This window comes from Anolis carolinensis, chromosome 3 (genome assembly GCF_035594765.1).
Source record: "Anolis carolinensis isolate JA03-04 chromosome 3, rAnoCar3.1.pri, whole genome shotgun sequence".
NCBI lineage: Eukaryota > Metazoa > Chordata > Lepidosauria > Squamata > Dactyloidae > Anolis > Anolis carolinensis.
In genome coordinates, this window is record NC_085843.1 from 257,649,798 (window position 1) to 257,677,468 (window position 27,671).

General features: G+C 36.9%; 1 protein-coding gene across 2 annotated transcripts in view; it reads left to right on the forward strand.

Annotated features, from left to right (window-relative positions):
• rnf13 (ring finger protein 13) overlaps positions 1-27,671 on the forward strand; it is an 86,557-nt gene that overhangs the window by 30,832 nt on the left and 28,054 nt on the right. For both annotated transcript variants that reach the window (XM_062976667.1, XM_003218188.3), the window contains exons 2-4: positions 9,660-9,786; positions 12,241-12,321; positions 20,480-20,605. In XM_062976667.1, coding sequence (XP_062832737.1) covers positions 9,673-9,786; positions 12,241-12,321; positions 20,480-20,605 — 321 coding nt within the window. In that variant the 5' untranslated portion in view covers positions 9,660-9,672. The remainder of the gene's footprint in view (positions 1-9,659; positions 9,787-12,240; positions 12,322-20,479; positions 20,606-27,671) is intronic.

Consider the following 27,671-nt stretch of genomic DNA (forward strand, 5'->3'; position numbering starts at 1 on the left):
CATTTAATGAGGTCTACTGAAATTAGTTTCTGAGTTGGGAAACTAGCTGAAAAGACTCCTGTTAAAATCCTGTAGGCAACATTTATATTGTTGTTGTGTCCCTTCAAGTCACTTCTGACTTACGGTGACCCTAAGGCAAATTTATCACGAAGTTTCCGTGGCAAGCTTTCTTCAGAGGGAGCTTGCCATTTCCTTCTGAGGCTGAGAGAGTGTGGTGTGGCCAAGGCCACCCAGTGCAATTTTATGACTGAGTGGGCAGAGTCATTGTCCCAAGCTCAAACCAATCAATTCAATTCAATCATTCAATCAATGACAACAATGAATATGTCAGGAAAAGGTTTTGTTTCTCTCAGCATGTGGCCTGGCAGTTGGTAAACAATGCATTATAGACAACAAAAGCTACTGATAGGAAATATGACCTTTGGGTCACAGGTCATTGACTTAACAGTTCTTTGATGCCTGCCTGCAATGAGTACTGGTGTGAAATCACCAGTTTTTGTTACACAAAATCCCAGGTAGTGCCTTTCAACAAGCATAGAACTAGAAAGGTCTGCATGGACCATCAGGCCCAGCCCACTGCTCAGTGCAAAACATGCTCAGCTAAAAATGGCAGCAGGAAGCTGTCCTGCTTATTTTTTTTAAAATGTCTGCATTTGGTCTGTTTTCTTCATGTACTTTTTGCCATTTGTGAAGCTCTACAATATTTGCTGTTTCCCAATATAGCTGTTGTATTCAGTGTTCCCTTACTACTTCACAGTTTGCTTTTCGCGGACTTGCTGTTTCGCGGTTTTTAAATAAACACTAAAATAATATAAATCATAAAATAATATTATAAAACCCTCTTTCTATTTCCTTCCTAAGGAGAAACCTAAGGAAGGAAGGAGAAGCCAAAGGGAGAGAAAATGAGGCTGAAGCAGCTTTGTTTTTGCCTCCCAAGGCAGCAGCAGTGGCGGGAGCGTCCCTATTTCACGGATTTTCACTTATTGCGGGTGGTCCTGTAACGTAACCCCCACGATAAGTGAGGGAACACTGTATATCTTAAGTTATTTGTGTTTAATAAAATTCTCATTGTAGAGAATTCTGTGTGGATGTGGGCAGGGCCGTAGCCGGGGGGGGGGGGGGGTTTAAGGGTTCAACCCCCCCTCCCCAAATGTGCCAGGTTAAAAAAAAACCTAGTTTACTCATGAATTGGTTAACCAGTTAAAATTCATGAGTAAATCGGGGGGTTTTAAATCTCACGGCAATGCTGTAGATGTGGGTATTCTCATTTGAAATCACAAGATGTCTGATAGGCATATATACTCATAACATGTATGGATTCATTCTTATACTATACTGTGAACGCAGATCTGACAACGGATTTGATTTTAAATTCCTAGCCAGCCATAGTCCTTGGCACAGCTGCAATGGAAAGCTGTGGTTAATGGTAGCTTTTGGGCCATTTTGCTCACATGTGGAAAAGGAGAAGCAAAACAGCTGCATATTGGTGAACAAAGCCTGTGTATCCTGGAATCTGAATAAATATAATTATCCCATAGAACTCAAATGCTTTGCATTGTTGCTACAGCTAAATGCAGCTCTTTTTTGACTATAGAAACAGTGCTGTATTTTTGACTGTGACAATTGTTACTTGATGCAACCAAGTTTATGGTGTGGCAGACATAACCGTCTGGATGAGATAGACTAGCCTTGGCTTCCTTTATGCTACCATGTCACTCTGGATGTGTTTGGGCTTCAGTCCCCATCATCTTTATATGCCAGTACCTTAAAGATGGAAATTTTCTCAGGAAAAAGTCAAGGAATTTATCCTTAACTGCCAGGTACTCTGCTACCCAAGAACCTCATTTGTAGCAGTCAGCACTTCAGTGTGATTGAGTTTGTATTAATTCAGATGTATAGTTACTGCACTAAATTTGACTTCCTCTCTGTAAGAGTGTTTGTTAACCTGGCAGTCTTAATATGCTTATGTGCACAATTTAAAATTCAGTACTTTAAAAATGTGTGTGTAATATGGGGTCGTGGGGGATCAGGCCATAGCTTCTGATCCATTGTACTTTTCAGAGGCAAACTGCTTAATAAATAAAAAGGTTGTAACATTGTTCAAGGAGTGGCATAGATTATTTGCAAAATTCTGCAGTCAAAGTTGTTAATTAGAAAAAAAGCTGCAGTCAAATTTAATATACCTATTTATAGTCAACATATATGATCTGTTCTAGTTTCAAGGGCTCTTCCATGTTCCTTGTTTGTGTGCATGTGTCTTCATGTCGTCTGTCAACTTATGGTAACCCCATGTAGTTTTTTTAAGGCAAGGGATGCTCCAAGGTGGTTTTGTCAGCTCATTCCTCTGAAATATTGTCTGCAGCACCGAAAATCCTAGAGGGTTTCCCATCCAAATACTAACCAAGTCTGATTCTACTTAGCTCTCCAAGATCAGACAGCATCTGGTGCTTTTAGTCATCTTCCTTACAAATAGGTTATCATGGACCTGCCTGGCCTCATGAATGCAGCAGCAGCAGTTTATCTATTTATATAATTTCTATCCCACCTTTCTCACCTGAAGGGACTTAAGGTGGCTTACAGACCTGGCAAAAATTCAATGCCAATAAAACAATACAATACAATAAAACATAAAGCAATTAAAACAATTTACATTAAGTATAAAACATGAGACAGTATACAAAACTTAAAACATGATATGCATAGTTGTGTCCTTTTTTACCTCAGGGAAAATACCTTGATAAGTAAGCTAATGTAGTGGGAATGGCAGAACCCAACTGCTAGCTAGTTTTTCATTTTAAGTGGAATGCGGATACCTGATAAAATGAACTGAATTTAATTGTGTTCCTACTATGATCTGTATAAGCACATAAAATCACATAAAGCACATAAAATCACATAAAGCACATAAAATCATATTGAAGTGGGACTGAGTGTAGTCCACTGAGAGTCCTATACAAAGGCTATGGTATTTTGACTAATTATGAGAAAAATGGATTGTGTTTTCACTTAGTTTTATGAGATGAAATTAATGATCTTCTATCTGTTCCCTCTCAGTTGCTCCTTACATATACTTTCCAGTCTAGAACAGACACCACAGGGTTTTATATAGTGTCAGCTTAGGGGAGAAGATGTCATATTTGCCTGTACATGAACATTTAGAATTAGTGTTTGCTTATGTGCCCTTCTATCCCTCTTACCTTACTGTTTCATTTAATTTGTTCTTCTTATTTGTAAATTGCCAGACATATTGATGGTGCATTTTTAAAAATATCGAACTATAGTCTTCTGCCACATCATACTGTAATGCTCACCTAGTAAAAATAGTGTTTATTTTGAGGGAAATAATGTTTTTTTTCTTCAGGGTAGTGGTTTTCAATTTATAATAGGTTTCAGTGAGTTGATGCCCTCAGAAAAAAATTGAACTGTAACTCCCATCAGCTATGATGATTATTCAAGCCAGCTGTTTTGATAGGAATTGTAATATAAAATTTCTGGAGGGAACCAGCTTGGGAAGTGTGTTTTAGTTATGGTATATTTAAATTGCCGAGTTTATTATTTTCTTTTATTTTCATTGCATTTGGTTATTAGCTACCCTAGAGAGTTTGCAGAACAGATTGTATTATTAGCATACCTTTAAAAAGAAACCAAACAAGACTGTCAGTTTTTATGTGTTCACTTGATTTAGATAGTTTAATTTATTAAAACTTTAATTGCAGATTAGGATTTGGTCATAATTTGTGTTCCAAATTAAAGAGCAAGATTAAGGGCAAAGGTATGACAGCCTCCATCTTACCAATGCTAAATTCTAAGAAAATAGACATTAAAATGGTATCTAAATATAGCAGACTCTTTTTCAGTTCAAAGCAAAATCACTGTGGTTTTTTATGCTTTTTTGCTGTGAGGATAAAATGCAACTAAAATTAATTTGTTGCAGTTCAAATACATCAGTGTATCTCTTAAACCATATTTCCTGTTTCAAATAGAATTTGAGTTGAATAATAAGACTTTTAAAATAAATTGTTTTATTTTCTGTGTTTCTATACTAATGAAAAGGTACTTTAAAAAAGCTTTTCTAAAATATGGTGTAAACACAAATGCATAGCAATGTTGCATCTGTTCTTGTTCCACAATCTATTTCTTCCTTTTTTGTGTGGTCAGGAAACAAATGCTGTTGTAAAATTGCTCAGTCACTTCAAGCAGATATTTAATGTTTTCCGTCTCTTCATTTAGAAGCATATGGTTCTATGATCCAAGGCCATGTGAATTTAGTTTTCTGTTTTCACATACTGTTTCACATATGTGAAGGATCTGAGACATAACGATTGTGTGGGCTTCATGTATATGAATTTGTCTGTGTTTAGCATTATGTGTTGGGAAAGACATAGTTAACAATACTGCTTTTATTTTAGTGTCATTGGGTTAAGAATATGATTTTAAGGTTCAAAGACTCTGTGTCTTGGAACTCCTTTCAGAATACCCTTTGGTCTTGATCAATGTTTCAGAACAAGTACTTGTCTTATTTTATCAGACACTACTTGGGTGGCCAGCCACATATCCACAGAGTAATAATTGCCTTGGAATACCAAGTGATATGGGGGCTTCTGTATGAGAAGATATATTAACCGGCTACTAGATACTGACCTTATGGAGAGATGCAAAATAAATATATTGGCATTTGGGTGTTTTCAGCTCCTCAGATTGCTGCAAGCCAGCCAGCTTCATTTCCCTTCAGTGTTGATTGAAGTCACTTGGCACAGTATATAAATCTTAGGTTGCGAAACATTCTGTAGGGAAGCACTGTAATTTCAAGATAATTCAGAAGTGCCCTTTTAATGCTTTTACTCTGACTACATTTCATGCAATAACACTGTATTCAGAAAGTCAAAACCATTAAAGTATATGTAAGCAGAAGAAAGCTGAAGCGCACCTGCTTATTAGAGCTTCCAAAGAGCTTGATACATTTGGTTTGGAAGCCAGCATGCTCTATTTGTAGAGAACAACCTGTTTGCCTAAATGCATAAGCCTAGAAAAGCTTGTCTAAAAAACCTAACCAGCAAATATACAGTATGCAAAGGGAACTTGTAGCACTTTTGAGACAGAAAGAAATAATTTGGCAGCACAAGCTTTTATAGACATAGCCCTGTTGCAAGATCTTTTTTCATTCGGATCCAGACAAACATGATTATGTCTTTGAATTCTACCAAGGATATAAAGATACAGATATACACACACATATGTACACATACTTCAAATCTGAATAAATAACTCTTGCATCTTAATATGAAAATGAAATATTTCTTTTATCATGTTCTTTGGTGACTTGCTCTTTATGGCCATCTCTCTAAAAAGCACCAGCCTAACAGAGCAACAATTGGAGTGGGTGGAGGATGGGCAGGCTGCTGCTGTGCAGTTTCTTATCACAACATCTGCCTTGAATAAGGATGCTGTAATTCACTGTGGAATTTCCATTAATTAAGGACGGGGTGGTACTGCACAGCTTGCAGGCGTCACTGTATCGTTCCCTTCATGCAATATAGCAATATAGTATGAAGTGGCAGTTGAAATAATACAATATTGTAGGCCTGTTTATGTTTTTTTTTTCTGTCAGAACATTTCATGAATACATATCTTTGTGCCTGACTTATTGTGATGACTCATGGGCCATGTAGTCCCGTTCCAAGTACTATTGTGGCAGATGAAGAGGAAAACTTGGGTTTCCCACCGTTTCTGCCAGATTTGGAGCCTTTGCACCTGCAAGATGTTTGCCCACAAGAAGACAGCCAAACAAGCCTTGAGCAGAAATCTCCCCCATTTTCTCGCCGGGTTTATTATAATCAAGATAGAAGCGCTCGGGAGGCGACTCGCCGGAGCGCCAGGATAGCTGCCAGACAATTAGCTGATTAAGTATGCTTCCCTTGGGAAACTTTAAGGAGTCATGCATCTGGACAGTATAGGTTTCGTTTCTTGTTCCCCAGAGAAAGTGTTCCTTGGCGGGAAAACAAGATCCTATATAGATGTTTGGCCGCAAAGGAATCCTTGCGGAGTCAATTCGTCAGCTTCGGGAGTAGATTGTGTGTGGACTACGCTACTCCAGTTTCCAGGACCTTGCTCTCGTTCCAGTCCTGCCTTGTTCCCCGGACCTCGCCACGGATTTCGCCACGGACCCTATTCTTGTTCCTCGTTTCTTGTTGCCTTGAATCAAGCCTTGTGTGCCAAGAATCTAGTTTGCTCTCCAGCCTTGCATCAAGTTCCATGGACTAAAGGACCTTGTCATTTCCCCTCACTTTGCTTGGCAAAGTGTGTGTTTCGGTTATTGGATTACAACTTTAATATCTCATATTGGACATTGTTTTCCTGGACTATATTTGACCTTTCCTGAAAGGTCTACTTCTGAACTACATTCTACACTTGTTTTTATTAACTTTTTATATTTCCTTAATAAAGATATTAGATAGTTTCTGGTCTCTGCGCATGGTTATTGGTGTTCTGCAGCCTGGGTCTTGACACTTATTGTGATAAATGATTTCTATTTATAAAGGAAGTTCCATCAAGTAATGATTAGCATCATTTGCCTGTCATATTTTGGCCTTATAGTTGGAATCATTATAATTCCACCACAGCATCACCACACATGAAAGATTGGACTGAAACAAACAGCTTTGTGTCCACATATGAAGGACTGAAATCCTTGTAACTCCATTAAAGTCAATAATTTGATTTGTCAATGGGAACATGTTCATTACAGAACTAATAATAATAATCCAGTATATCTGGTGCAACATACCACATATTACTGGCATGCTAGATCACACTAGGAAAAGGAATTACAAAGAAAGTGAGAAATGAAATAACAGAACCAGAAGTTAATGTATGAAACATCAAACCAACAATAATAATGGTAGCTGCAACATCTCCTTTCCTTTGCAATCCTCTATTGTCTCTAGGAATTTGCAACAGATCTTTTGGCTGTTACAATGAAGGTGGCAATCTCGAGAATAATAACAACAACAACAACAACTTTATTCTTATAACTCGCCTCCATCTCCCTGAAGAGATTTGGGGCAGCTTACATTGGGACTAAGCCCAGAAGGAAAAAAAAACAGAATTCAGGGTACAAATTAAAACACATAACAAAAGCAATATACAATTAAAAACAAACCAAAGAAATAAAAACATGATAAAATACATCGCTGAATATCACAGAACTGAAAAGTGGGCCTATTGAGAATTACAAGGGAAGGGCAGGGCTTGTGCAAAACGCAGGGCAATAGGACCAGGACTGGGAATAAAATGTTGGAAGCCGGAACAATAAATAAATTAGGACAGGGCAGGGATAGTTATGAGATAACCTGTTATTCGAAGACACATTAAATATCCATGTTTTCAAGTCTTTACAGAATATGGACAAGGTGGAGGCTAATCTGATTTCCCTGGGGAGAGAGTTCCAGAGCTGGGGGGCCACCACTGAGAAGGCCCACTCCCTTGTCCCCAGAAATAGATTTAGAATTATTTGCCAACAGGTCACAAATGATATTAAGCAACATTCAATCTGCCCTTGCTTTCAAGAGGTCTTCCCAGAAATGTATCCTGGAATTGACAGTGTAATAAATCAGACTTAGGTCTTCTCCCTCAGAGCTACAAACACATAACCACTGTGTATAGGGGATCCCTTTTCTACCTACCTTCCTTCATAAGCAGATGACATTGCTTGAAACTGAGATAAATAAAGGCTTTTCTGAGAGCCACAAAGGCTAATTCAGGGAAATATTGTTAAAATATTCTCTCTTCAGAAGGTTGTACTAAGGAATAATACTTGCTGTTGGCTATCATGTACAATAATGGCCCCATTTACTCTGAGTATGTTGCTTAGTGAAATGAAATTTTGCTAAATTGCAGCCCTCCAAGCTGATCAGTTTCCCCCCCATAAATTATAGATATTTTATGGATTCTTGCTGTAATAGGAGGGAGATCAAGCAATGGGGAGGATACCCCTAGAAGAAGTGCCAGCATTTCTTTCAAAAACTTGTTCTGTATGGTTTCAACTGTTGCAGCAATGACCCTGTGCCCATAACTCCGCCCTGTATAGCATATTGTCGCAAAGCTGCCACAAGTCCCTCCAGGGAAATGGAGCAGGATATAAATAAAGTTTGTTTATTATTTAAAGCATTTGCTATAAAGATTTTAAGGTTAGGGTCCTATCAATGAGGCTGTGTTGACCCTTTCAGAGATTAGTGTTGCTTTTACTATCCTCCAGGCTAGAAACTTTGCTGCTTCTAAATACAATTTCTAATTTCCATTGTAAGAAAATTGTACCCCGTTATTTGAAACTATGGCATTGCTATATCAAATGATAATCTAAGTGCCATTTATAAAGATGCTTCCTCTTGGGATAATAATTACATTTGTTTTGGAATAGTTAACCAATTTCTCTCAATTGCAAACCCTGACTAGTTTGCTTAGAAGCCTCTTCAGTCCTATCTGAACTGTAGATAAGAAAGCTGTGTAATCAAAATATCACAGCGTTTGGATCTTTCTGTTTTTTTCACAAAGTGGAAAACGATCTGCAAAACTCAAATCAATGACTAGACTATTTACATAGAAATTAAACAGACAATGCCCAATAGGCAATTTTGTCTAACACCTCTTCTGGTGTTAACTTTTGCAGAGACAGAACCTGTTAGACCTGCCCACACTTAGAAGTCATTATGAGAATAGCTGTAATAACAAAAGCAACTGATGTTCATCTTTGTGTGTCACAGTTTTCCTCAAAGGGTCTTATCTATGTACTATCCTACTTCCTAAAGTAAAATCCACAAAAGCCACATAGTTGACATCCTTTGATTTTATCAGACTTTTATGAATCAGATGGATAGACACAAAATACTGTTCAATTGTGTTCTTAGCATGTCAAAACCTAACCTGCTTTTATGTTCTCATTTTCCTCAGGTTTGCAACTTATTCAGTCGAAACTATCCATATACTTTTGACATTATGTTCAGAAAACTTATTGTGTGTGTCTCCCAAATCACCTTCAAAGTATTGTGACCTCATTAATTTCATAGGGTTTTCTTAGGCAAAGAATGCTCAGAGGTTGTTTTGCCAATTCCTTCCTCTGACATATAGTTCACAGCACCTGGGATTCATATGTTTTCTGCTGCCCTGCAGACTAGGACACGGAACAATGGCTTCAAACTACAGGAAAGGAGATTCCACCTGAACATCAGGACTTCCTCACTGTGAGGGCTGTTCGGCAGTGGAACTCTCCCCCCGGACTGTGGTGGAGGCTCCTTCTTTGGAGGCTTTTAAGCAGAGGCTGGATGGCCATCTGTCGGGGTGCTTTGAATGCGATTTCCTGCTTCTTGGCAGGGGGTTGCACTGGATGGCCCATGAGGTCTCTTCCAACTCTACTATTCTATGATTCTATGATATGCATCCAAATACTAAATAGGCCTGGCCCTGCCTAGCTTCCAGGATCTCATTTGGCACCTTTAGAGTATCTACGCTGTAGGTAGAAAATAAATAATCTATACAAAAACTTATTTAAACTCTAAGTTATTAAAATTGTATTGATGCTATAAGGTGTTCAGTTGGTATAACGGCTACACTATCTGTTGAATCGGGATACAAATTTCCTAATATCTTTTATTTTTGTCTTGCAGGAATTGAATTAAAATGCTGCTGTCAATAGGAATGTTAATGCTGTCTGCCACTCAGATTTATACCATCTTCACAGTTCAGCTATTTGTTTTCTTAAACCTATTGCCTGTGGAGGCAGACATTTTAGCAGTAAGTATTATAAAAATATTGCCTTTGTGTGTAAAGTATGTCTTAAAGAAATTGCATTGTCTAAGCAAATATGTTTCAAAGCAACTCAGTGCTTTGCATTTCAGAATAAACTGACATAAGAATGCAATTTTTTCCCTGCATGTTCGCTGAAAAAAAAACCTCAGCTGGCTTTTAGGAAGTATACCAGATTGGCAAATGTGTAGTCATTATCAATTTTAGTCGACCAGTAGAAGTCATAAAAGCATATCTGTTTGCTTTTAAAATTATTTCTGAGATTTGGGCACAGGCATTTGCTTTCCCTACAAATAGAGGTTGAGCATCCTTTATCCTGAATTACAAAATCTGAAATAATCCAAAATTCACAATTGTTTCCATAGATAGCTAAGATAGCAACAACGTTTGTTACTGATGGTTCAGTGTATACAAACTTTGTTTCACCCTTTAAATTATTAAAAATATTGCATAAAATTACCTTCAATCTATGTATATGATGTGTTTATGAAAATATAAATTAGTTTCATGTTTAGGCTTGGCGTCCATCTCCAAGATATCTTGTTATGTACATATATGCAAATTCCAAAATGCAGGGGGGAAAATCCCAATCCAAAACATTTTTGACCCCAGGCATTTTGGATACGGGATACTCAACCTGTATGCTGTTTCTTTCTCACTTTTTCACTGTAGTGGTGAGAGACAATTGACATTTTAAAGAATTAAACCTGCTCTTGAGATCTTTCAATGTTTTATATATTAAGTGAAATCTATTTGAAAATAAGCCTCCCTCCCACATACAAAACTTAAAATTAACAATTATTTAATACAAAGAAGTATAAACATCTCATCACAAAAGGATTTTCTTGTCTACCTAATTTCATTTTTGCTAACACTACAAAATTAATCCTATCTGTAGTTTGAGTACAATATACAGGTTACTCTCCTTCTCCATGGATTCAAGCATCCATGATTTGATTTTTTTAAAAAAAAAATAAATCCCAAAAGCAAACTATGATTTTGCCATTTCCATAAGGGATGTTATTTTATTATGCCATTACATATCATGAAACTTGAGCACCTACAGGTTTTATTATCCACGGGGGGCGGGGGGGGGGGGCCTGGAACTAAACCTCAGTGGATACCAAGGGCCCACTGTATTCCATCAATTCTGCAGTATCACTAATCATTGGACATGTTTGTTCAATAGTAAGGCAGGAATCTATAGGGACCCTCACTTCCTGTTGACATAGAGTTGCCAGCCCAGATATGTTAGTTCTATTGCTTGAGGTCAAAGTGATTTAATAGTAATATGAAATACAGTTCAGTAAAACTAAAGACATACGACTGCTCTCCATGTTTTATAGTATATAAAATCTGAGAGTTGTGAACATAAAAATAGTCAGTTTTAATCTGATATTTTACTGCTTCTGTGGAAGCAAAGCCTTGTCATTGGTAGAACATGCATTTAGGAGAAGGAGAATCTAAAGCAGCGTTTTGTTGAGGGAAATCCAACTGCTGGTCCAAAATAGAGTAAATCCATTTGATCAATGGAAATATAGTAAGTGCTGACCCACCATCCAGCAGCTGAGCCATTAAGACTATCCTAACCTGAGATTAGCAAACAGATATAGGCCTTTGTTTGAAAACCAGGTTCCTGGACTAATTTTGTTTTAATACAGACTCAAGAGAGATTGAAGAAAGCAGAATTTACTGACAGGAATAGCACTTTGGCAAGATGGTACCAAAACAAGGCAAAGAAAAAGGAAAGCATAATTTTTAGAGAAGCATATCATATATTATGCTGACAAAAATAATGGCATACGACTTACTTTCTTTTTAAATAATAAAAGAGGATTTTACAGAGATTAAAAAAAAATTCAAGGTAAAATACCTATTGATACTGTAAGGATGATGTGGATTACACAACTTTAGGTTTCTTTTAAAAGCATTGCTAGTATGTTCAGGTGGTGAACCATCAAAATGAAATAATGTTTTTTCCAGTTTTTTAAATGTAAAAATGACATCATTATTAGTAGAGAAGACTGATCTGTTTATTCGTTTATTTAATTTATATCCTGCCTTTCCTTTGCATGGAACCTAAGGCAAGGACTTCTGACCTATAAACAGAAACAAAAAACAATTTTGGTACATTTCAAAATCAAAAATCAGAAATGTCTTAGTCTATTTCTCAGGAGGTAGCAATTGTGATACATTAAAATAACTAAGAACTTTATTATGACCGAATATTATGACATATTATGAATGGATCTTAAGTTTCCATAGACCTTCTTTCAACCTGCACATTTGTGAGGAATAAAGGTTCTTTTTAACACTTCTACATAATTTAGCCAGGAAGATGATATATTACAAATCAAGGCATCCTAAAATCACTTAGATGACTTACATGAACCAGTTTTATGTTTAGTGTATAATATATGATTTTGCATTTTCCCCATTTAGTTTAATTTTGAAAATGCAACACAGACATTTGATGATCTGCCAGCACGGTTTGGTTACAGACTGCCAACAGAAGGCTTGAAGGTAAGAGGCAACAACTCTAATAATGGAGTTGGGATAAATACATTTTCGGGTTGGTGTTTTGTATTTAATACATTCCTTTAGGCTTAAACCTTGTGTCATGTTAGTGTCTAGTGCAATTGAAACATCTCCCCCTCTCCAGCCCTTTATATTCCCTGAAAACCAGTTCCAGCAGGGTTCTCAGGCCCCTTCTACACTGCAATATAATCTAGATTATCTAAAATCATCCACATTATCTGATTTGAACTGGATTATATAAGTCTATACTGCCATATAATCCAGTTGAAAACAGCCAATCTGGATTTTATATGGCAGTATAGAAGAAGCTTCGGTCTTCTGAAGCTGATTTTTCAGATGGAAGTGGGGCTGTAGTGGGAGAGTGGATTACTTTTTGATTCCTGATTTTGCTGGTGATTCCTGATTCTGCTACTTCTTTCAGAAAGAACCCCATTGAATTTGAGCATTGTTTTAATATTATCTGTATTTAAGAACATAAAGCCAGTGTAAACACATTTTATCTTTGTAGCTTTCCCCAAAACCTTTAAAATAAAAATTGAGTCATGTATGGGAATCAAATTTTCCAAAATAATTGCTTGCCAGGAGAAATATAATAATTTTTTTACACCTCCTCAGATCTGCTGTAAGGACTAAGGGATTATTAATTTGACCCAGATGTGTGGAAATTTTTCCCTGCACAGTGGAGTGCAGGTTTGGTTCCATGACATATGGGCACATTAAGTAGTACAGTAGAGTCTCACTAATCCAAGCCCCGCTTATCCAAGCCTCTGGATAATCCAAGCCATTTTTGTAGTCAATGTTTTCAATATATCGTGATATTTTGGTGCTAAATTCGTAAATATAGTAATTACAACATAACATTACTGCATATTGAACTACTTTTTCTGTCAAATTTGTTGTATAACATGATGTTTTGGTGCTTAATTTGTAAAATCATAACCTAATTTGATGTTTAAAAGGCTTTTCCTTAATCCCTCCTTATTATCCAAGATATTCGCTTATCCAAGCTTCTGCCAGCCCGTTTAGCTTGGATAAGTGAGACTCTACTGTATATCCAGTTGCAACACTAAAATGGGGCATGGTAATTGAAAATGTATGCCTAGATGTTGCTTAGATGTTGTTGTTCATGCTTTGTAGACACACACTATTCTTCTTTGTGGTCCCTGTGACTCACATAGATGCGTTTACTGTGCCATAGCAGTGCATCATTCAGAACACTCTAGAACTGTTTTATAAGCATTTTGGTAGGAGCCCCTCCTGATATATGTGACCAGTATGTTTTCCACCGAGACTCTCAGTTCCTTTTTGCCTGCCTCAGCAGCAACACCGAAGCACTGTTGGTGAGCTATTTGCTCTATTTTTGGTTATATTTCTGGTTTTCAGTACCCTTTGGACTGTGTTTTGTATTTCTTCCTTTGAATTTCAATTTGGCTTTGTTTTAGGCTTTGTCTTTTGTCTTGAGTTGAACTGTTTGATCAATTTCATCTTGTTTTAGTGGTTTTGTTCTGTGGCCTACCATGCTTTCATCTGGTTGTTTTAAAAATGTACTTCCTGTGGGGCAAAAAAAATCTATCTCGATGGCTATTCATATTGTCTTTTGTGCCCTAGAGATGGCCATACTGTAGAGTTTTGTGTCCACTGTAATGTGTTTGCTCAAGAGGCAAATAAAAACCACTAATCCAGGATTGAGGCTCTTCTCTGTAAGCAAGTCCTGTCTGCTTTGGACAAACTTTGTGAACACAACTCACAGATTTCTACAATCTCAGTCTTCTGCAACTCCTACTGTTTCTGATTCCTCTGTCTGTCTTGTGGTAAAGAATTCTTTATTTGGAGAAGTCCAAGGATGTCTTTAAGTGTTCTGCTTCTGACCCTGCTTCTTAATCCAAGACTCTTGGTATTGGTCTGAGCAATTGAAAAAGAAGCTCAGTCCTGTGGTCCTTTGACACTGTGTTGGTATATTCATCCAGAGTCCCTTGCCTTTATCCTCAAAGCATACTTTCAAGAGGCGATATATGGAAAATCCTTCGACAACACATTAAGGAAAAGAAGATGATAAACTATAGAAATCGTTCTCAGTCCAAGCCACATGCTTCAGATCAACCTGTTTTAATTACTGTATACCAGTGCCAGAGAGAGGCTCCAGTACCAACTTCTGTGGATGTGATGCTTTCTGCTTCGTATATGGAAGTATAGACCATGCGCTTGTGTGATAGATCATTTTAGGAAGCTCAAGCAGCTATAACTTGAATTAGTCATATCTCCTGCAGCCACACATTGGTCCCCTACACCAGTTTCAGCAGTACATGAAATGATACTAACTGGGAATAATATGATCAAGATGACTCCATAATTGAGAGTAATATGGGGAAAGGTAGCACTGTATTTCCAAGGAGGGAAAAATCAGTTTAACGGCAAAGAAAGATAGCACTTAATAGTCAACTGCTGTTAGTTTAACATTCTTACATGCCACTTCGTATTGTTATCTTCAGCTTTACAATTCAGGAAGATGATGTGTCCATGTGGAGGACTGGAAAGAGAAAGATATATTTTCCCATCAGAAGTGCTATTGTGGAGTAATAGAACTGTTGAATATGAAGTGAGCTGGGCATAAAATACTATCTCCAATTCTTAGTCCAAGTTGTAGGAAAACCATTAAATTGATAGAACTTCCATAGATTCTCAAGTTCCCTTTGGGTCTGACCTAGATGAGACTCATAATTGGATTTAGCTAATTCTATACTAATTAGTCTAGATGTTATTAATTTCGTCCAGTGTACTGCACTTTTGGACCATTTGTCTCCTAATGAAAGTAGGAAAATGTAGCCCCATGATGGCATTATTATGCATGTGGAAGACATTTTTACTTGTTAGGAAAAATTCTGTAGTGTGTATAAAATACGGAAGATGTAAAATTGACTTTATATAAATTTTAGATAATCTTAGTTGCTTTTCAGTCTCCAGTGATGGCTTGTGTGAATTTCTGCTATAATGTTCACATGGAACATACCTCATAATACTTTCATCAATAAGGAAAATTACTCTATGTCTACATTCTTCATGCAGGCAGGCTATTTTGAGTTATATAAATGAACAGGGAAATTTAGATAAGGAAAGAAGCTTCACTGAAGTTTCATATAAGTTTCTGAATTGGAATAACTGTCTCAGTACAGACCATAATGTTACTTATGGTCTGATGGTTGCAACTCCATAAGAGGTGAATAGTGAATGTTAGCGGAAAAGAACTAGCAAATTGATTTGTGTTACTTACTTACTCTTTGTTTCTATGTTTATGTCAACAGTTCAAAATATACCGCACTACAATAAATACAGTACTTAGAAATACCTTTTGCTGTCCATAAATCTGCATAGAGAAATTGAAGGAATCACACTATTTTTTTTATTATGTTTGCTCCTCTATTATATGTAGAAAAGATTAATCAGATTTTGAGGAATAGGTTTTATGTAAAACCTCTTTGCCTTATTCTTCAGTTTTAAAAACTTTTAAGAGCATTTTTTAAATTAATAAATAAAATTAAACAATAATAAAAAAGATCTGCCTGCAGTCTTTGGGGTGGACAAGCTTCAGGCTGGTAGGATCTGTGTTGTTTTTTACCTTGACCAGAAAGATCCTGCAAAAGACTTGGATTTGTAATCGCAGAATTCTGAACTCAAAATTTCTTTGTGTGTGAGAGTCAAATTGAACTTATAGTAGTTCCACAAAATAATTATCTTTTGGTTATTCCCACACAACATTTGTGAAGGGGTATTACTTTGTTTCCATTGTTAAATAACAGGAAATGAGAAATTCTTGCCAGTCCTTGCCAACTCAAAAATCTACCACTAGATCTTTAACTTCCTCCAGCACAGATATAACAAATAGAGAAAATATGAGGAACAAAGAGCAAATTTGGACACCTGTTTTAGAAAATATTCAGATCAGCTGGAAACTGGTCATTGTAAGAGCTATATATGCTTCCATCCACCCCCAACCCTGTTCACAATATTTTAAATGTATGCTTATTATTGAATATTTAATTGTATCTAATTGTATTTTAGTTAAGTGGAAAATACTTGAAAGGACAAGGTCTACATTTTTTGACAAATAAGTAGCTATATAAAAGGCTTTCTGGGACTTACTATGTGCAAAATGCAAAATATTGAAATCAATGTGACTTGGCAACTACCATATTTAAGATTGAGCCCTAGATTCATGCTTGCCAGTAAGGTAGCTGAAAACAGAATTCGTGGATTTTCTGCTTTTAAAAGACAATAAAAGTGGTAGGCATCACTCCAGTAAAACACTTTAACATATACTTGACTTTAAAATTCGGCTTTCAAGTAAGTCTGTGTTTATGTGTGAAAGTATGCACTTAAGTGCTTGGCTGGATTAAAGCCCAGGTGAAGTAGAGCTGAAAACATAACTCTGTTGCCCTTGACAAGTTGTCATTACAAGGTACACCATAATTTAACATTTTATGAATATTTTGGGCCATACTAGACTAATGGTGGAGAGTGAGGTTTATATGAATTATGGTTTCTTCTGGTCTGTGTTGGAAGCTTATATGATGATGTTTATATTTGCCACAATACATTATTGCTTGGTGACCTCAATAAAAAAAAACCTTGCATTAATAGAACTGAAATGTTTTTAATCTTGGTGGTAAAAACTTTCTTAAAGTAGGCATGCCTAAATAGAAAGAAGTTCAGTTTCTGTGATCCGAGTTATATATCATCTTGAAATTAATTTCATCATCAAGTTAATAACATATAGATAGATTACTTAGTATAAAATTGACTTCTGTCCCTGACCTTATACCATTCTGTATATCTTAGCTAGTAAAACATTCAAGTACTGTATTGGGTACTGCTACGCATTTTTGCTTCACAGTGGATTAACATAACAGTTGTACTACATAAAACTGGGAATTGGTTATTTTTGGAGGAATGCTTAAAATGTTCCTGCTACTGCTTCCTTCATCCTTCTAAATGAGGGGGGAAATCTGTATTGTATTGTGAGGGAGCTCTTCCTTTTTTCAACCTTTTATGGATCACCAAAGTGTTTTCCACCAGAGGGCACTATTAGAACTTTTCTAAAGCCACGGGGATTGAAATAATATCTGAATCAATTTCTGTGTACTCCCACTTCTTTAGTTAGTGAGACTGGGATTCTGTAGATTCCAGAAATAACAGAATAATGAATACTTTACTCTATTATAATTCTAAGTATAGGTGTTGCCATTTGGAGAATGCTTATCAAAATATGACATTTATGGAATGCAACCACACTCATCTGAATAAGATTCAGAGGGAATAGTATATACTAGTGGCAGGGCTTGTAAAATGTCTTTTTATTGGGCAATAACTTTTAAGAAACCTCCAAGAATCATGAGAACTGGTTTTGTTGTCTTGGAAATTTTGGGAATTGTAGTCCAAAAAAGTAATTTCTACAAGTTCTAGTTGTGCCATACATGTGGTGTAACTGCTAAGGAATAGAGATTGCTAAGTAAGACTCAGGGGACAACTGGCAAAGGATCTTGTTTTTTTATCAGCCAATCAGCCGTAAATGAAGATTTAACAGTTGTTTATCCAGTTAGTATAGCAGTTTAGCATAAAATGAAATATTTTGTGTACTTTGTGTAAATAATGTTAAACCACAGGTATCAGCAATGTATATGGTACTGAAGTTAAAATAGAGAGGCATTCCATGAATTTTCAAGTTTAAAATGACAGATTTTTTTGTGACAGACAGCCTGGCCTATGTACTGTATGGAAGGTTTACTGATTTACTGAAGAGATACATTTGAAACTTCAGTGTATTAAGCAAATGACTTCTCTCATGTCTAGCAGAGGACTACTCGAGACTGTAATTCAAACGCTTTGAAGTCTCCTTCACTGCCAGAAGCTAATAAATTTAGCTTTTCATCTTTTATAAATTCAACTACTGTCAAATTTGTTTTGAATGCATTTTGCAAGGAAGAAAATTTTGTAAATAGGTTTTTTTTTTTTTTTTTCTGGTGCTGTGTGAACAGGCAGATCTATGTTCTCCAGCTGCTCAGTTAGATTTTTGGGAGTATTCATGTTAGTTTGTAACAGCTGGAATATAAAAATGTGATGGCACCATGTGAAACAGGCATCATGGCATGAACTCATGGGGTAGGTGTGTTGTGCAGACTCAGGCGGGAGAATATAATTTTCATATGCTACTATATACAGCAACAAAACAATATCCTGGAACAACAAGACTAAAAAAGATGAAAAAAAATGTAGATTCATTAATGGAAGAACCATTTGAAGATGAATCCTCAGTTTTAGAAAATGAAGTGGAAGCTGCATTCAAAGCACTTGGAATAAATTGGTTAGAAAGAACAGATGGCATGCCAATAGAAGTGTCTCCAGCAGGGTAGTCTTTTATTTGTAGAAGTATATTTTCTTTACAAAAATAGGGAAGCATCAATTAACAGTTCATTTTTAATAGTTTGGGAATAATTTTCCCCTGGTTTATGTCATTGATGAAGGCTCAGTGTACTTAACTTTGTATCCATGTTACTGAATATATTTGTGGTCCCTGTGTATGTGATTGGAATCTTTGGAAAGGTGAGAGCTGCCACGTGCATTTTGGACTCTTGTCCTTCCTCGTTCATAGAAGTGTTTCTTTTAAGAGAGAAAATGTGACACAGTAATAATAATAATAGAAGTGGTTTGAAGGGAATGGCTAGATGGATAAGGAGAGCGGCAAATAGGTCTATACTGTTATGTTCCCTACCTTTAAAAAAGATAGAGAGGGGACTTTCTTTTTAAATTCCCCCTGACTTTTTTGCAGTATTGGACAAGCAGTATCTAATATTCTGTTCTTGGGGAAGGTACTGGGACATTTAAAATCCGTCAAGTATTTTCTGGATACAATAGTTTCCCAATATTCACTTCAGTCTGGTTTCAGGTTTGTTTACAGGACACAGAGGGCATTGATAACATTGGTAGGTGACATTCTTGGACATTCTTTTGGTTCTATTGCACTTAGCAGCTCTTATTATCATTGACATAGCATTCTTCTGGACTACCTCACAGGAATGGGATCTGGAGATTCTGTTTTATAGTGTCCCAGGCTTTCTTGGAGGGATAAGTTCAGAAGGCAGTGCTAAGGGATTTCTGTCCTAGCTGTTGGTCTGTAGGGTCCTCTGGGGTTCATTTGTTTTCTATGCTGGCACATGTAATTACTAGCAGTAGCAGTCTGGAATTTAGGGGATGGGTGCCATCAGTATGCAGTTAATGCCCTGCTCTATCCCTGCTTTCCATCTAGTTTCAAAGAAGCTATTTCAGTGTTAAACTAATGTCTGGTGTCAGTAATAGAATGGATAAAGGTAACAAACTGAAATTTACTCCAAGAAACTAGAGATGTGCCTAGTCAGGAGAAAGACAGTTTAGGGCAAAGTAATTTAGACTATGATGAATAATGGTATGCTCTCTCTGAAAATACAGTTTTGCAGCTTAGATGTACTCATGGATTCTTCTCAGAGTCTAAATACCCAGATTTCAATGGTGGCTGACCTGTATTTACACAGTTAAGGTTAGTCTACCAGGTGCATCCATTTCTGGAGATGTCTTATTAGCCCATGGTGACACCTGCTGTGGTTAAATCCCATGTGGATTTCAATAATATATTAGTATCTGGTATTGTGTTTACAAAGACATCTCTTTGGGTACAATTTGCTGTGGCCACACTGATGACTGCAGCTGTTTACCGGGAGAATGCAACTCCTTAGAAGTTAACTATCTTCTGATTTATTTATTGACACCATTCAACATCCAGAGTATAGCACTGGCAGAAAGCTGGGATACAGACAGAATCATTCACCTGTCATCGACAATTGGAAATAGTATTATATCACAATTGCATATATATATGTGTGTGTATGTCCCAAAGTCACCAAACATAGAAAAAACGGGAAATTGTGGCAAAATGTAGCTTATTTAATTGTTCCTATGTGTGAAAACTTTAGGGACAGCCTGTCAGTCTGGCCAAATCCCAATTTAATTAATATACAAATTACTAGATTTTTATTATGTGTATTCAAAATGAGAGATGTATTGATTCTGTCATCTTATGCACAAGTACTGATTATGTGCTTTTGAAAATATTTTTCAGGGTTTTCTGATAAACTCAAAACCCGAGAATGCATGTGAGCCCATAACTCCTCCACCTCTGAAGGACAACTCTTCCCATGAATTCATTGTACTAATCAGAAGACTCGATTGCAATTTTGATATAAAGGTAAGTAAAAATTATTTGATCCTCTTCAAGCACCCTAAATTTAATACCATTTTTTTAGGCTGTTCAAAGGAACTGTTTTCAGAAGAAGCATTCTACTCTTTAAGACATTAACTGTAATAGCTCAATATTTTCCTATAGTAGCTCTCTTCCTCAGGGTTGCTAATGATGAAGCATATATTGACCCTTACCAGATGTTTCTATAGAAAAAAGTTGTGGTGTTCCTGGACCAGTTAGCTGAGAATGGACGGAAGGTTGTCTTTGTCTTTCAGAATGAGACACAACATCAAGCAGACAGACAGACAACCATAGCACTCTATGGAGACAACTGTATCCCTGAAAGTCATGCAACATTGATATCAGTAGGCATTTAGGATTTAGAGACAACTGAAAAACTATTTTCAATGAGAAATTGATTTCATGCTTCATTATATTACAATATAATGTATAGTCTCAATCCTTGTAAACCAATCCACACAGGCTTGGTATACAGTATATGCTCTCCTAGTAAGACCTTTTCTCACTAATGTTCTTATTGTCCATTTAAGACACTTGTATAGACATTCTCCTTGTGGAAATATTCATACTCTTTCAGACTCCTAATATCATCAACCAAGGTTATGCAATAGAATACTAAATGAATACACTCCTATGAAATCTCTTTTCTATATTTTCTTTGGAGATGCTTTGAGAAGAGATTGTTACTCAGCTGCACAAGGGCATGATAGAAGCAGAAAATGAAATCTTCCTTGGTTGGGCTTATTAATGTCAAAATGCAATGGTCTGTGTCACAGATTCTTTTCAAGTGGATGGAAATACTTATCAGAGAATCACAGAATTGGAAGAGAACTCAAGAACCATCCAGTCCAACCCCCTGCCATGCCAGAATAGACAATCAAAGCACTCCCAACAGATAGCCATCCAGCCACTGGTTAAAAACCTTCAGAGAAGGAAACTCCACCACACTCTGAAGCAGTATATTCCACTACGTAACAGCTCCTACTATCATGAAGTTCTTCCAAATGTTTAGGTGGAATCTCTTTTGCTGCAATTTGAATCCATTGCTCTGTGTCCTGTTCTCTATAGCAGAAAAAACAAGCTCGCCTCCTCCTCAATGTGACATCCTTTCAAATATTTGAACATGGCTATCACGCCTTCTTTTATCCAAGCTAAATATACCCAGCTGCCTCTACCGTTCATTATATTGCTTGGCTTCCAGACCTTTGATTGTTTTCGTCACCCTTTTCTGGACTTATTCCAGCTTGTCAACATCTCTCTTGATTGTGGTACCCAGAACTGGACACGGTATTTCAGTTGAGGTCTGACCAAAACAGAAAAGACTAAGACTATGATTTCCCTTGATCTAGAGCAGGCATGAGCAAACTTCAGCCCTCCAGGTGTTTTGGACTTCAACTACAATTCCTAACAGTCTAATTATGGGAGTTGATGTCCAAATCCCCTTGGAGGGCTGAAGTTTACCTATGTCTGATGTAGACACTATACTTCTATTGATGTAGCCTAGAATGGAATTGGCTTTTTGATCAGTTGCATCACACTGTTGACTCATATTTAGCTTGTGGTCTATTAAGACTGCTAGATCTATGTACTATTTTCAAGCCAGGTGTTGTATATCCTATGTCTGTGCATTAAATTTTTATTGCCCAAGTGTAGTACTGTACATTTCTCCCTGTTGGAATTCATTTTGTTAGTTTTGGCCCATCTACTTTTCGATTCTGATCGTGTCCTCTAGGGTATTAGCTATATTTCCCAATTTGGTGTCATCTGCAACCTTGATTAACATGCCCTCTAAACCTTCATCCAAGTCATTAATAAAGATGTTGAACAGCACTGAGCCCAGAACAGAATCCTGCAGCACCCCAATAGTCACTTCTTTTCAGGATGAAGAGGAACCATTGGTGAGCACCCTTTGAGTTTGGCCAGTCAATCAATTCCTTATCCACCTAACAGTAGCATTGTCTAGCCCACATTTTATTTGCTTCTTTGTGATAATGTCATGATGAACCTTGTCAAAGGCCTTACTGAAATCGAGATATACTATATCTACAGCGTTCTCATCTACCAAGCTTTTAACTCTATCAACAAAAGAGGTAAGATTGATCTGGCATGATTTATTTTTGAGAAACCCATGTTGACTTTTTGTGGCATGGCATTCCTTTCTAAGTGCTGAAAGATTGTCTCTTTAGTGATCTGGTCAGAATCTTTCCTGGTATTTATGTCAAATGGACTGGGCAGTAATAATCCCCCCCCCCTTTTTTTTTGTTTTGAAGAGGAGGACAACCTTTCTTCCAGTGCACTGGAACTTTTCTTGTTCTACAGGAATTCTCAAAGAAAACATCCTACTGATTTTTTTTACAGTTGATGTTTAAATGCCTTGAGCTTTCACTATAACCCTGTAAAATTGCTTCAACATTCCCTGAGAATTCTTAGATACTTAGGGCATGGCCTTATATGAAGGAATATGATTTGTCCATCAAGTGTGTTCTGACTTGACAGGTGGAAGTTCTTGAGGAAAGCTGAGATCTTTTCTGTCGCCTGCTATCTTATGCTTTTAATGAGCTACGATAGAAATCAAACCAGGGATCTTTTACATAGAAGACCCTTGCTCTACCATTGGGATACATTTTCCCTTGTTCCTTGAACTAAGTATGTACTTTCTGCTTCAGTTATTTCCAGATGGACACCTGAATAATCCCTTCAGTAGGAGTAGAGGTATACATGAATCTGAGCTGTAGTAACTAAAGCTCTTTCTTTTATATGTAAACATCTTAAAAGGAGGCCATAGTTACTCATACAACTTCTGTCATTCCACATTGGATATTTTTTTTAAAAAAATCACTCATTAATTCCACTTATCTCTTATGTTAGTCCTTTCATTTCCATTTGTAAATACAAATGCAATGCAAATATTTCTTTAAGTGAAATCAAGTTATTGTGCACTAAATCCTAAGCATATGGGAAATTGTGAGCTTCCATGTGTAATAAAAATTTATTAGAGGATTTAGACTTGGAACAAGTAACTAGAGATTAATGAACAGAATAATCTAGCTGTTTTTCTTGAAATCTATAATCTACAAAGCCACTGAATTTGAAATAGTTATGCATGTTTGTGTTATTTATTGCACTTAAGGTCATTTTAAAAACTTTACCCTGTAGTTATAGGAAAAACATTTTTTTACTTAATGTCTCTTTTTTTCCATAAACAGCATCATTTTCAACCTAAGGGGGGAGTCACCCTGGTTCTCTAGGCTATTTGATTTAGGAGACCGTTTGGGGGCAATAAGCACTCTATTTTGGTTCCCGTTTTGTTGGTACTGAGATTGTCTCCTCCTTCCACATCTCCCCCTGCCCTGTATGACTCCAATGGCTGCCCCACAAATTTCCCTTTTGTAGAAAACACATCCTTCCTATATGGAGCAGGCTAACATATGATACATAAAAACCTTATGTAAAAACAGGCAGGCAGATGTTAAAAACCTTTTCTTTCAAATACAAGAGATTCCATATAACTGAATATTTTAACTTCTTCTCCATGAATAGCACATCCGACTCTCAAGAGGGAAAATATTAACATACATGTGTGAGAAGCCTATTTTAATCTAGACTAGTCAGAGGTAATGAAAATTAAACAAGTTTGTTATTTTCAATCCTTATCCATTGAAACAAATATTATTTTCCTCATAAAATTAACATTTGGTTTTACCTTTATAAAAAACAAATAAATAATAGACTTGAAGGCAGTCAAGCAAATGGACAGGCCCTTGCTCTCGTGCCAATCTCGAAGTGGCCACCCCAAAGGGGCGAAACCTCTTTGGTGTCACCCCCTTGGGGGCAACCCTGCCCGTGTAGGCATCCTCTCTTTGTTCCCAGCCTCTGGGGCAAGGAGATGTTTCTGCTGGGCGTCCAGACCTTGCATACAGTCAGGTCCTCAGTCTGCGAAGAGCTGAGGTCAGAGGCAGCCCACAACAAGCAAATGCTGCCTCTTCCTAGTTTAAAATGGCCTGAGCCATGCTAAACATGTTCGTTATATCATGGTAGCCACATGAATCCCACCCATGTGAGAAAAGTGGGATAAAAATAAATAAATGAATAAATAAAGTAAGTAAGTAATGGAAGGGAATTTTGGAACTTCAGCAGGTACAAATGGCATACCGTACCACATTTGAATGGTATTTTTCCTGTGTTAAGACAGATAAGTTGTAGTCATAACAACTTATGAACAACAGTAGGGAATGTACTTTAGTTGTCAGGGGTTGCATTCTTTTATGGCAGGTGACCTTCTACCTAATCTGCTGGATAAGTTTTCTATTTGTCCCACAAACAATCCAGCCTAATGATTTGCTGTTAATGATGAACAACATACAGCTTTGTATTATTTACAAGGAGATTATAGTGATGAGGCAGTAAACAACACAGTATTCAATGTGAAAGATAGTATCAGGACTCAGCACATTATGAAGTTATTATAGTACCACAGTTGTACCAGATAAAATAAGAGCTGAATGTAATGACATTTGCAGTCATACTAACAGTTGCCTTAAGCTGCTGTCTTCATCTGTCATCTACTTTGGAGCTGAAATGTGGACTGCTTGTGCATCTGCCGAAGGGCCCCAGGAAAGAATACTTGCAATTAAGTGGTTGAGAACATAGTCCTATTTAAAACAGGAGTGGGCAGTTTCTAGGACCAGAGACCCAATTCCTCACCCAATTTCAATAGGAGGTCACATCTGCCCACTCTTACTGCTATAGCAGCAAAAATTGCTATGGCAGCAAAGGTTAACCCTTTTTTTGGTCTTCTGACATTGTAACAATGGAATAAGCTCTCTGCTGGTTTTATGCCTTTTCTGCATTACATAATTGTGCTCCTGGAAATCTTCCATACTGCTGTTTTCCTAGAAAGGAGCTACATGTGCTAGCCTTCCAAGCTTCTAGTAGTTCCAAGTTGCTGTTGACCTCTAAAGAAAGCTTCCGGTTTTGTTTCAATGTTTGAAAAAAAAAAAAGCCTTGATTTTGTCATTACCATAGCGGGTACTCTGAGGACTCTCAGAAAGGCATGGGGACTGCAAAATAAATGATGGGAAAGTGTGCAGCAACCTGTGAGCTACATTCTGCTCTGTCTGTGTTAAGGTTTATGAAAGGATGAAGTTTGTCTTCTTTTCCACTGGATGTCACTGTTATTATCTCTCTGGTATCTAGCTCACACTGCTCACAGAAAATTAAATTCGTAATCACTCTACTTTCATCTTCCATGGTAAAATATAATCTTAGGCATATCAGCTCATAAGTAAGCAAGCCAGCCTTTTTTTCCTTTCCTTTCTCATGGTTAAAAATAAGCAATTAGTAAATCCAATCATCAAGTTAGGAATAAGGGTTTCAAATTCTCAAAATCCACCAGCACTTGATGAACTTATTAACTTTCAGAGTTAAAAAATCAAGTTCTTTGATTATTCATGAATTTGATTTAAAATGTTCTCTCCAGGATTCTCTGGGTTCTCCAGTGTGACTCAGTGTGACATAAAGATTTCTAGAGAAAACTTCTCTCTATAATCTCAGGGGCCTCCAGTGTGATTTTATAGTCAGTTCTAAATTAATACAGTAAAATAGTTTTGAAGGACAAACATGCACTAGGTGGAACAAATAAAAACAGGTCAAAAACCTAGCTTATTACTCAATCATAGTTTTTTTTTTTAAATACCCAAATGCCTTCCATTTTTTTTAAAAAGTTTGTTAATGTAAAATGCATTCCTAGAAGGTATAGGGGGGAATTTTGCTATACTCCCCAGATGTTGTAAATTCAGGTTTATTGGGTGCCTTCAACATGTTTCCAGTTTAGGTCAACCTTAAGGCTAATTTGGGTGTTTCTTAGCATTTTATGTTCAAAGAAAGTATGCAATTGCCTTATGAGAATGAAGGACCAAGACCTACATTCAAAGGACTCCAAATCCAACTCTCAATCCATTACACCGTCTCAGGAGCCTTTGTTTTCAAAACCAGAAGTAATTTCTGGTTACTTGTTGTTTGAGAAAAAAGTTCTCCTAGGCTAGGATAGTTCAGCACTGGCCAAAACCATGCTGAAATTGATCCTCCTTCTAATATTTCTTGAAGGCAGAGGTGGGTATTTTGAATTTTCCTGGAGGGATGATCCTCCTTGGTTTGGCGAGAATTGTGTACAACCCCTGAAACATGTATGGTTAACCATTCTTAAATTAAACTATTTTCTAAATGCAAAGCAGTTACAGTAGGATGGATCCAGAGAGGTCTTCATAAAGTGGAAAAAGGAAAAGCCCTAGAGGCAATCCTATTTTTTTCCTGTACATTCATTCATCTTTCGTAGATGAAGTGTTTCTGATTATATTCCACCACAGGTTTATTTTAAAATGTTAGTCATAATTCAGATCTCCTGTTTTATAATCCAGAAAGTATTAAACATCTCAGACATAAAAGTTTCACAGCTGAATTCCGGAATGAGAAAAACTGGGTCTAGTTCTTTTGTTTACACTCTTGCTGCAGTGGGAAAATAAGTCATGACAACAAATGACAGATTTTTCTTGCAGCATCCGGAAATATAACCTATGTGTATCCCAGAGAATTTGTGTGCCTGAAGTGACAAGAGCGTCTGGAATATGAATGTCAGTTTCCTTCAGAGATAATTGCTGTGACCTGGACAGGGGTGGCTGTATGGTTAACCTACTGCAATGGAAGAGGCTCCAATGTAGGACATATTTTGCTGATTTATGCATTTAGACAGCAGATGCCTAAAGAAATTTTATCAGTTTTAGAAAGCATAATTGCAAACAGGGTTGGGTTTTTTGTGTCAGAAATGCTTACTGAGCCCTCAGCATATTGTAAATTATCCACTTACAAACTAAACAATAGGAAATTATAGAGGACGCAACACCTGAGTAAGAATCATGTCTACTAAAGTTGTCAGGGATCACTTTAATCTGGTAATTCTTTAATGGGAATCTGCATGTTTTCCTTCTTAAAGGCAGTGCCCAATTTTGCACAGTGTGATTGAGATCTCTTTGAATCTCTTGATGAAATACTTCAC